Source organism: Silurus meridionalis, chromosome 18 (assembly GCF_014805685.1).
Source record: "Silurus meridionalis isolate SWU-2019-XX chromosome 18, ASM1480568v1, whole genome shotgun sequence".
Classification (NCBI taxonomy): Eukaryota; Metazoa; Chordata; class Actinopteri; order Siluriformes; family Siluridae; genus Silurus; species Silurus meridionalis.
This window is the reverse complement of record NC_060901.1, coordinates 16,451,662-16,463,860: the sequence shown is the minus strand read 5'-3', so window position 1 is coordinate 16,463,860 and position 12,199 is coordinate 16,451,662. Positions and strand designations below refer to the sequence as shown.

At 35.4% G+C, this 12,199-nt stretch overlaps 1 protein-coding gene across 1 annotated transcript in view; it reads left to right on the top strand.

Moving 5' to 3' along the window:
• The first annotated feature begins 1,855 nt into the window (after nt 1-1,855).
• Nucleotides 1,856-12,199, top strand: part of tnpo3 (transportin 3) — a 41,624-nt gene continuing 31,280 nt past the window's right edge. The window contains exons 1-5 of the mRNA XM_046873113.1: nt 1,856-2,111; nt 7,969-8,169; nt 8,417-8,490; nt 11,154-11,310; nt 11,738-11,881. Coding sequence (XP_046729069.1) covers nt 1,989-2,111; nt 7,969-8,169; nt 8,417-8,490; nt 11,154-11,310; nt 11,738-11,881 — 699 coding nt within the window. The 5' untranslated portion in view covers nt 1,856-1,988. The remainder of the gene's footprint in view (nt 2,112-7,968; nt 8,170-8,416; nt 8,491-11,153; nt 11,311-11,737; nt 11,882-12,199) is intronic.

Genomic DNA, 12,199 nt, shown 5'->3' with positions numbered 1-12,199 from the left:
CGAACTGAAGTCTACAAACAAGATCCTTGAGCAGGTCCCAGGTCTATCAAGATGTTGCAGAATATACTGCAGTCCCATGTTGAATGCATAATCTGCAGACCTATTTGCTCTTTAGGCAAATTGAAGAGGATCCAGCAAGGGTCTAATGATGTCCTTCATGTAGGCCAGGACCAGTCTTTCAAATGACTTCATGACCACAGATTTGAGAGCGACAGGTCTGAAATCATTAAGTCCAGTGATTTGGGTTTTTTGGGGACCGGAATGACAGTGGACTGTTTGAAGCAGCAGGGAACTACACACAGCTCCAGTGATCTGTTAAAAATCTGTGTGAAGATGGGGGCCAATTGGTCAGCACAGACTTTTAGACTGGCAGGTGAAACACTGTCTGGCCCTAAAGCTTTCCTAGTCATCTGTCTTCTGATTCTCTACACATACACAAATTGAATGGAGGGGGAGGCAGGAAGGGGGTTTCAGGGGGAGGTAGGTGTATGTGTGAAGTACAGATCAGTGAGGATGGGGGGTGGTAGACTGGGCTTTTTGAATTGGCAGTAAAACACATTCAGATTTTCAGCAAGTTGTTGCTTATCCACAGACTGTGGGGGTGGTGTCTTGTACTTGGTGATGTTCCTCAGACCAGTCCATACTGACACTGGGTCGTTGGCTGAAAACTTTTGGCTTTTTCCAGCTTTTCAGAGTAGTTTTTTAGCCAATCTGATCTCCTTTGTTATAAGCTGTTTGAGTTTCTCAGTAAACCACGGTTTGTCATTATTGAAGGATAAGAATGACCTGGTCTGGATGAACATATCTTTGCAGAAACTGATATATGAAGTTACAGTCTCTGTGAGCTGCAGCTTCAAAAACACTCCAGTCAGTGCAGTCAAAGCGGGCTTGTAAATCCTGCTCTGGCTTTGTTTAAGTCTCCAAGAACTTATATTACCTAAATTAATGAGAGAATGAGTAATCAAAAATGTAGAAATAATCTGCAGTAAGGGTGTGTTGTAACTTACAAATATATATATATTATATATATATATATATATATATATATATAAAATAATAAATGCAATGTTTTAGCAACGACGATGACGCCTTGAGCCATTTCAAATATGTCCTTATGTCAGTGTTTTCGAACCTTCTACTCTCTTTGAAACGCTCTGCATTTGCGCAGCTTATCAAGAACTGCACTTCCCCTTTCCCCATGTGTGCTAAGCTTACATTTTACTACATCCACAGAACATCTTTAAATCCTGTATTATTGTGTGCTGCATTCGATTTACTATCGGAAGAGAGAAGTCGGATCTCGAATTGACGTCACTTCCGAGCTCCGTGCGTTTCAACTACAAAGTCGGGAAAAAAAATAATAGACGCTTTAATGTTCGTCTTTTGTTAGCAACAAGCTAACTGTGAAAAGCATTGTGTATTTGTTCGACAAAAGAGTGAACTGTACAGTTAGTGTTATAGATTTAAAAAAATAAATGTGTCTATACGCGTATTTATTTAAAGTAAATACTTACACACTAGAACTCATTAAAAGTAAGAGGTTCTGCCCTGTTCTTTTAAAGTCACTCTGAGCTCAAGGCCGTCCCGAGTTCCCAGGCAGGAAATTCCGAACTGATTAAGTGTTTTCTTTTGTTTTTACTTGTCGTTGGTCGTGAATTACGAGTTAAAACCTGTCAGTCGAGTGCAACTCACGCGCACGCACACACAGAAACCTGCTTTTTTGTTATATCCACATTATTTACTTAAGTATATAGTTTCTAGATAATAATACAAAGAGGACGTGCACATAATCAATATCACCCACATCTTTAAAAATGAACAAAGTACAAAGTTGTTAGGAACTGCATTTTTGAGACACTGGTTTCTACCCGGACAAGTTTGTGGAGCACACGGGTTTTCTCTGCGTCTATTTGAGATGGCGCTCAATCTGTAAAGAGAGTGAGGCCTGTATTTATATTGATAATATAGTTTAGGCAGACACGACGGAGATGATGGATGGTGGGAAACCCTCGTTGGCTCTTGTTTATCAGGCGGTACAGGCGCTTTATCACGACCCGAATCCCGCCGGGAAGGAGCGAGCTTCGGTGTGGCTCGGAGAACTGCAGAGATCGGTACGCTAAAGGTGGAAAACTTGGGGGAATTCTGACATGGGCCTCTGCACCATTGGGCTGCTTTATAAATGAATACTCTATGTGTTACCATTTAAGATATGGGATAATCGCTTCCAAAGTATATATTACGCTGTATTTTCCATCTGGTATTTTTTTTACGTCTTGAACCGGTGTTAAGAAAACGGAACGGCTCAGCCAAACCCAGACCTGCAGTGTTCAGAAGCATGTAGATTGGTGTGTGTGTGTGTGTGCGCGCGCGCTTGCTTGCTTGCTTGCTTGCTTCTCTTGTTTTTACAATATTTCTGTGACACATTCTCTAGGGTTATAGACATATCAGAAACGCATCACTCTTATAGGATCAGGTATTTACACACTGAAGAGCTCGTTACACTTAGTCACCTCTTCCAAAACGGGGCTTTTTACCGTGTAGCGGAAACACGCCTTTTCTCATTGTAACGGATGAAATTAAAAGAAGAACCCAAAAAATGTTTAATGAAGTGTCCCTTTCGGATACTCGGTAATCGAATTTTTTTTAACAGGTGTGTGTCTGTTTTATCGCTGTCACCACACTAGAACTGTTTATACGGAAACGGTGTTTCAGGACGAATGCCGCCTTTTCATTCACACCACCTCCGGACACCTCGTAAAAACACGCCCCCTGGTGGCAGTTATATTTCACAAAATACCAATTTAATCAAAATTTGTTAAACGTAGCGTTTACTATTTAAAACCAGTTTTCTCCTGCTGTATATTTCAGCAAATGTGATGCATATGAGGGTTTATTAACACAGTGCATGTATCTTTAAGGTGACTCAAATAATCGTGTCTAGGTTTTTATTGAACCCAGAAGTGGGTGTGGTCTGTTCAGGAAGTGTTTTATTTTTATGTGAATGATTGTATATAACCCAAAAACCCAAGCAACCAGTAATTATTTGTTGCTGATGCAGACAGCTGAGCTTTCTTCTGGCTTTACACAAAATGGTACAGAAAATTCACTGTTCTGTATTTACATCGGGTTTTAAATCACGGTTTAGGTCAATTTCAGCACGGTTATGAGGAAGAAATGCAAAATATAGGCGCTTTTTTTTTTTTTAATTAATGCAGTTTATTAATTCATTTTTTTAAACAGTTGACAAAAAACATTTTTTAATATAATGCCTGCTGGTTAAATAATCCAATATAATGCCTGCTGGTTAAATAAATCAATTTAATGCAGAACTTTGATTAAATTGATTAATTGCTTCAATAAAATAGAATAAATGAAAAAACTAGGGCTGTCAAAATTAATGCGTTAGTAACGCATCCATTCAAATTAATTTTAACAGAATTTGTTTTATTACCGTGTGATTAATGCAGTTTTCAGTTTTGAATTTCTATTTGACCATTTTTATTAGAAATATAAATGGTCTAGTGGTTATGATGCGTCGCTCTCACCGCTGCAGCCCGGGTTCGATCCCCGGTCAGGGAACCAACCCCAGCCACTTTTAGTGCCGGTCCCAAGCCCGGATAAATGAGGAGGGTTGTGTTAGGAAAGGCATCCAGCGTAAAATCATGTGCCAAATCAAACGTGTGGAGGATCCACTGTGGCGACCCCTAACGGAAGAAGCTGAAAGAAAGTTAATTATAAATGAATAAATGTTAGAGGGCGAAATTAAAACCTTTAATGAAGCACACATTTATTCATTATGTCCTTTTTTTTGTATAAAATAAAAAAAAAAAATACTGAAAAATAATTGTTAAATTCTAAACATTTGGGTTACTGTTGCGGCAAGTCTCAAATCAAACATCAAAATCCGCCATGATGCACATAATCTTTAATTTAAACCGTCCGTGAAAAAATATTAACAGTTCTGTTTGGTGTCCTGATTTACGCAATTTAAAATGGCAAGTTAAAATTTAAAACAATGACAAGACTATAGGGCTGCAGCTATTGATTATTTTATCAATCAAGTATTGTAACATTTGTTATTTCATTGAGTAATTGGATAAGAATTACTTTTCCTTTATTAAGAGCAAGACAAAATTTATGAGAGAAAATAAGATAGGTCTCTTAAAATGAACAAGTCATTTGTTTCCTTTTTTGAAAAATGTACATTTTATTGCTGAAATTGCAATCCAATAATATCTGTGAAAACTAAACTTATTTAGTGCATTTAATTGCCATATTACATCAAAATACAAATCGGTCTTGTTCCGTCTCCTCAATAGCTGATTATTAGACAGTTTTCTTCAGGGATCTGAGGCTCAGTTTAAAACCATGCGATTCTATTGATTGTAGCCCATTTCATTTACAATGTGTAAAGCTTTCTGGCACTACAGAGGAGGTAATGCCCGATTGGCAAAAAAAGTTGGAACTGCAAGAAATAAAGTTGTAAATGCGTGAAATAAAGTCTATTAATAAAATTAATTTTGCGCATTTTCAAATTTATTTCTCGCAGTTCCAGTTCGGATCCCTGAAGAAAACTGTCTTAACAAACAATTTTTTCAAAATCTGGCAAAAACAGGCTTCCATATTGTTTACCTGACCAGAGCACTCCAGAGTTAGCGGGTGGTGGGTATAATAGTATAGTATAGTATAGTTTTACAAATAATAAACAAACATTTACATTAAGCATTTATATTTGTTCATGCCCATGTTAGAGTTTTAAATTTTAAAGTATTAATTCAAGGTATATTTAGAACAGGTAAAAATGCAAAATCAATTTGCTATTAATCATGAGACAACCATGCAATTAATCACGATTAAATATTTGAATCGATTGACAGCCCTAGAAAAAGTTATACCCTATTTTAATAATGCGGATTTGTATGCAAGTGTGTGTGTTTTACATGTAATTTAATAATAACAATAATTAATAATTTATAAAATATATGATCTATTTGACTGTTCTACTTATTTCAGCATACTTTGACAAATGTCTTCATTCCTGCCATCCTTGAACATAAAATGCGAAAGAATTCATATTATTGACTGCATTGACTCTTCACGCATGCTTAAAACAAAATCTGAGTTTTACAATGCACTACAAATCGTATTTTGGTTTACTACAAATCATATTTCCGGTACATTTTTAGTAGATATAGTTACACTGCACTAACTTGTTTCTTTTTAATACCCCTGACATTGTTGTGCATGTTTTCAAGTTTAATAACTATGGACTTTAATTGTTAAATTTCTGTAGGTAAAAAAGATTGCATTTGGTAACAAAAGCCCTGTACTGAAAAAGTTTGGTACGAATACGTTTATGGTTACACCCCTAGTGTATACACATACACCGCTGCAGTGGTTTGTGTGGAGTAAGTCGGGTTCCGCTAGAGACCATTTACATTTTCTAACCGTTTGCTCTGCAGTCACTAGTGTGTGATGGGCTGTAATGAATCCGCAGGCTAGGAAGATGAGAACGAGGCCATGCCTCAATCTTTTATTTAATTTAAGAGCATCACAGAAACATACAAACTTTTCATAATAATTTGCACACTCTGCATTTACTTAGTAATCTGTATAATGTTGTAGTTAATCCCTCTATTAAAAACTTTCCAATGTCTGTCAAGGGCATGATTGTTTACACCATTATCATTCAATACTTTGTGGGTTGTCTGGCTGATGTCTCATATTAAGCACTGGATTTCTTAATATGGTGGCATCATCGAGAGAGTACACCCTATTGCTGAAATTGCATACAAGAGTATCAGTGAAACCTAAACCCATTTAGTGCATTTAATTGCCACATTACATCAGAATGCAAATACAAATATATGAATAAAAATAAAATTCAAATTACTTTAAAAATTAAAAAAAAAATAAAAAAATTTTTTTCTTTGACTTTGAAATGATCCTAAACACTGGAAAGTGTTCTGTGTTTACCTGTCCAGAGCACTCCAGAGTTTAGCAGGTGGTACTGTAGTAATGGTCCATGGGGAAACGCAATGCTCGTTGTGTAGTTAAAATGACAATATGAATGAAATATTTTCCGGACTATAAGCCGCTACTTTTTTCCCACGCTTTGAACCCTGCGGCTTAAACAATGAAGCGGCTAATTTATGGATTTTTCCGGGGTTTTTCTCTGTTTTACAAGCTTCATGCCAATAAACTGAGCCCCATAACATTAGACCAATGAAATTGGTGAAGGGGTTCAGGTGAACCAATGAAACTCTTTATATTAAATCAGATGCGCTCTCACTAAATCGAGCCGCACCACATCATAAATATGGATTAGGTTCCTCTGACGTTTGACCTGCCGCTCACTTGGACTGTCAACAGGAAATGCGAATCATTCGTCACGCTGAAAACAACCGGGCATGAAAAAACACACTTCACCTGTGTTCTGAGCTGCACGGCATCGGGAGAAAAGATTCATCAATGGTGATTTTTAAACGCGAGACGATGCCAAAGGAAAAAAGTCTAAAGTCGTGTAACAGGCACTGTCTTACATTAAAGCCTGTGTAAAGTTCATTAGTTTCAATGTAGGAACCTGCGGCTTATAGACAGGCGCAGCTTATTTATGTTTAAATCAAAAATCTTGGTCAAATTCAGTGGGTGCGGCTTAAATTTGGGTGCGCTTTATAGTCCGGAAATTATGGTAAATGAATTTGAATTACTTGAGTTACTCGAGTAATCGTTTCAGACCTAATCATATGTTCAGCAACTTAAAAGCACTAGTACATCTCAGTACCTTGTAAGAACTAGTAAAATGACTAGACCACTGTGGAAGTTTCTTCAGAGTAAAAGGTACTTAAAGGACTCTTAGGAAAAATATTCTGCTATACATCCAGACAAACAAAAAAAATTTAAATGTTGGATATTTGACTTAAATAGTTGCCTATCTTGCTGCTTGTTTCTTTACTGTTCTCACTGCATTCTGCTTGGTTAACTTGGAATGTTTATTTTTTAAATGAAAAGTCTTTCTATTCTTCCCAAGAGTTTTCGGTGATCATTCTGGTAGGTGTTCATATTCCACCTAATGCATAAATAGTAGAGGACAGCCTGTCAACCGAGCGGCTAAATATAGAGACCGTTCCTAAACTAGCATTCCATTTCTAAATTCGTGCTAGGGGACTTTAAACTGTAATCTTAGAAAACAGAGGTCAAAGTACCAGTGGCCCCTGTTTCACCAGTATATTCAACTGTTCCTTAGAAACATGTAAAATTTCAATTTGATATGTGGAAGTAACCAGACTAACAAGATAGTGCCATTATTGATCATTTCCCTTTTGTAACTATGCTGTGTAGCGAATACCATGGTCTTGGTAATCATGAAATAATTTAAGCATTGATGTTTTTCATTGTTTCTGAAGTCTTCATCTGATCCACTCCTGTTTGCCCAGCAGCAGTCAACATGGGCCTTTTCAACTATAATGTTATGTCTGCTTGAATCCAATTATAAACTTTATCAGCTCAGAATAAATGGAAAATGTATTTGCTGATCATTCTCTCAGAGCCACTCTTACTCAGAATTGGTATACAAATTCTTTGTTTGTTTTTTCCCAATGCATTTTGTAGTTGAACCCACTGTAGGTCTGACAAATGTTCCTTCTGCAGGGATATGGCATGGCATAAAGCGTGGTTTATGCAAAATATAAAAAGCAGAACTGTTGAGAGGTGCTAACTGCAGCCTTTTGTTAAAAACCATATCATGAATGAAACAATTTATATAATTTTATATACACCATTACAATTATTATTACAATACAATAAGGTTAAGATAATCATGACCTATTTACTAGATTTGTTATTAATTTTTCAATCATTTAGATTCAGTGATTAACTGCATATAAAACAGAAATGTAATTTAAACTAGAGGGACTAGTCATGATTTTCTATACTATGATTTTACTTGATTTTCCTTCTTTTCTACAGATGTATGCCTGGGAGATCTCAGACCAGCTATTACAAATGAAGCAGGATGTTGAGTCATGTTACTTTGCTGCACAAACCATGAAAATGAAAATTCAGACATCATTCTATGAGCTTCCTCAAGAGACACACCTTGCCCTTCGTGACTCTTTGCTCTCCCACATTCAGAACCTTAAAGACCTCTCACCTATCATCATTACACAGGTAAAAACCTGGGGGACAGTGTGTTTTCTCTTGCTGTCTGAACTTTGTATCAGTCAATTGAAAATAAGTTAATGTTGGCACTCTAATTTAATAGTTTAGCAAAACAGTGATGATCCTGAAACTGACAGCATCAAACTTTTTATCCATGGTTAAATGTCTAATGTATTTTTAAAAACAAAAAGAGACATTTTGGGAGCTCCCATTTCTTTTAAAGGTGCTGAGTTAGTTTGTGTTTTTGTACCCCTAGCTGTCCCTGGCAATTGCTGATCTTGCACTGCAGATGCCATCATGGAAAGGCTGTGTTCACACACTCATAGAAAAGTAAGAATTTATTTGAATAAAGATTTGACCGGGCAGTTGAACAACGATTAATTCTGAAGAATATATCATGTATTGTATATTTTCCAAAAACTGTGTTCTTTTGGGTGAAATCTGAGTCCAAACCATTCAGTGAACAGGTACTGAAATGTTGTTAACAACTTTAACAGTTGAAGTTTAAAACAGAGGAAGATGGCTATAATAAACATTTCATAATGACTTAACTGAGCGAAATGTAGGACTTTTGTCTTTTGGTTAACTTGATATGATGATTTTGACAAACTGGAGAACACAATGTTCAAATTAAATATATAAAAAAAAAAAAAAACAAGGAGTTAGCAAGATATCTTTATTATTAGCAGAGACATGACCCACGTACACAATTCACGCACACAATCTCTCTTTGTCTCACAAACTATATTAAACTTCAACCCCAATTCCAAGAAAGTTGGGACACTGTGTAAAATGTAAATAAAATCAGCATTTAATAATTTGCAAATCTAAAAAAAAATTATTCATAGCAAATAAAAAAAACATTAATATTTTAAACTGAGGAAAGTTATCATTTTAATTTTGTAATTGATTGCTTTAACAAGTCTCAAAATAGTTTGGGCAGGGCAACAAAATACTGGAACATTTAAGTGTTTCTAAAAAGATCAGTAACATGTATTAAAGAGTATCTTCAAAAGGCAAAGTCTCAAGTAAAGATGGGCAGAAAAACTGCATCTACAATTTGTGAAAAAATTCAGGATAATAAGATATTCAAACTAAAAATACATTGAATGTACCATCATCTACATTATATTATATTCGCAAAAGATTACAAGATTCTTGAGAAATCAGTGTCAGTATTGTATGAAAAAAAAATCTATATTGGATGCCTGTAATCTTTGGTACTTCAGGTGGCACTGCATTAAAACCAGAGAGGATTGTATAATGGAAATCACTGCATGGGATCAGAAACACCTTTAGAACTTATTGTCTGCTAACGCAGTTTGTCACGCCATCCCCAAATTCAGGTTAAAAGTCTATGCAAAGAAGAAGCAATATGTGAACATGATCCAGAAATTCTGCAGTCTTTTATGAGCAAAAACTGTTGTAGTACGAATTTTAATTTGAAATTATTTTTGCAAAATGCATTCTCTTTGCGAAAGAGGAAAGATGCCATCTGGTTTATCATTGTTCAAAGAGCCTGCATTGTGGTGCATCAGTGACTATGGAAAGGGCCACTTTTGACACCTGGAAAGGCACCATCAATGCTAAAAAATAGAGACAGGTTTTAGAGCAACGTTTAACCCTAATCCTTTTCCCTAAAATGGTACATTTCCTCAGTTTAAGCATTTTATACAGTTTTATATGTTCTATTATGAATAAAATATTAGTTTATTTGCAAATCATTGCATTTCGTGTTTATTTACATTTTACACAGCATCCTGTCCCAACAGCTTTTGGAATTGGGAGTGTAGATATATTGTCTACCAAGATAATTGTCTAAAATCGTATATTTTATTTATTTATTTATTTTTATTAAAAAATGTTATACAATCTGAAAATATGTATGCTTTTTGGTAGTTTTATTCTTTATTCTTTATTCTTATCTAAATAATAATTTGGGAGTTTTTTATCATTTCATTATACTGAAGAGAAATGGTGATCTTGGTGTGCAAAGCGCTTTTCCATAGCCATTGTTTAATCAGCAACACGGGTGAGAAACTCTTGACAAATAATTCCAACAACTCTTGCGTTCCTGGCAAATGCGTGGAAAACACCCAATGCCACACCAGTTGCCATCAACTTGTTTTGGGGCTAAAGTTGCATGTTTTTCATAATGGTTGCATCATGTCAGGGAATTAGCTTTGATTGTTGCCAGTTTCCGTCTGTGTGTTAAACAGTATAATATGTGTTATGTGTGTTAACATATGGTCTTTTCTAACTTCTTAAAAATGCACCTATTCCAATATAGGCACTCTTGTTAACATAGCCCTATCTGGTCCAAAAATACTATTGTTGTTATGCCACTAGTTATGATTTTTAGTACAGTTTGTCTTCAAATTCTCTAAGTGTTCAGATCAATAGTAAGTTCATTGGATTTAGCTCAACTAAGCCAACAAGTTTACTTGTACAACTCCAAACACGTCTGCAATACCTATAAGTTGAGATAAAGGTGAATAAACCTAAGTAGCTATCTACAACCAAGCTCATTATGAAATTCAAATGAAGTTATAAAAACTGCATGCATGGGCTTGGAGTTGAACATTAGTGGAGACTATTGAATTTGTATAAAGCAAAGTCACTCTGGAGGATCTAGGCCCATAGAACATGGATCATGTATTTCCAGAAGAACAAAATGCTGCCCCAAAGCATATTCGGAAAACTTGTAAGGGCACAGGTTATAGTAATGAATTGAGGTGAGCCTCTAAGGAACTTGCACAAAGTTTTCCCTAATTACCAGTTAGATTTAGTTTATGAAAATGTTTGTTTAGTAATTAACAACAGACACTTTCCCCTAATCTTTTTAGAAATTACGTAAATATATCCAAGCAATTACTGTTTAGGATTTATGGTTACCTTTTGAGAATAAGGTGATGGCACTCTATAAATCTATAAATGTATTAAACAGTTGAAATGATTCCTTGTTTTTTTTCTTCTTTTTCTCCTCCTCTTAGGTACAGTAATGATGTGACTTCAATGCCTTTTCTGATTGAAATCCTCACAGTGCTGCCAGAGGAAGTGCACAGCCGATCATTGAGGATAGGTGCTAACCGGCGAACAGAGATCATAGAGGACCTTGCATACTATTCTACCACTGTCGTTACACTGTTGGTAAGCCTCACTCCCCAGTATTAATGATGTTGATTTGTTTCTTGTTTAACAAGAGAAAACTACCTCAGTGCATCAAAATTCTGATATTTTAAAATTATACAATATTCTGGCAATATTAGTCTACAGAAACGTAAATGTCATGACTTCTCTGAAAAAATATGTATGGAACACAAAGAAAAATAAAATGAAATATGTACACCATTATTTATCCATTTTTGTTAGTCACTGAAATACAATGAACAACATACTGGAAGCTGCAAAGTCATTTATTATTTTTTTTCTTCATTGCATTATACCATAATCCACATTTCTCTGCCTGAATAGACTTTTGTCACAGTCAAGCAGTTTTACACTTTGTCTTTGTCTTTGTCACACAATTCAGTTAGAGCTACATAAAAATGTTGTAATATTTTATTTTTTTAACCAGATGACATCCCTGGAGAAGTCTGGGAGTGATGAGAAGATGCTTATTAAAGTTTTCCGCTGCTTAGGCAGTTGGTTTAATCTGGGTGTGCTGGACAGCAACTTCATGGCGACTAATCAGTTGTTGGTGGTTCTATTCCAAGTGCTAGTAGGTTTTGCATTTTACTTAATTTTTTTCTTTTTCATCTCTTCTGTCTTACCACTGTTTAGCATTGTCCCAAAGTTTACATTAATGGAATTAGTATATGCTTACCTCTGGATTTAGTGTATATGAAATAGAAAATTATTGACCAATATATTTTGTCAATATGAGGACTCTAAAGAAAACTTCAACGGATAGGCCAGAACAGGTGATAAGTTCAACGTTAATGTAAATAAAATATTACGTATAGTGGTGAGTGTGAATACATTGTGTTAATGAGATTTATGAATTAGTGCATTTATTTATTTTTTTTCACATTTAAGA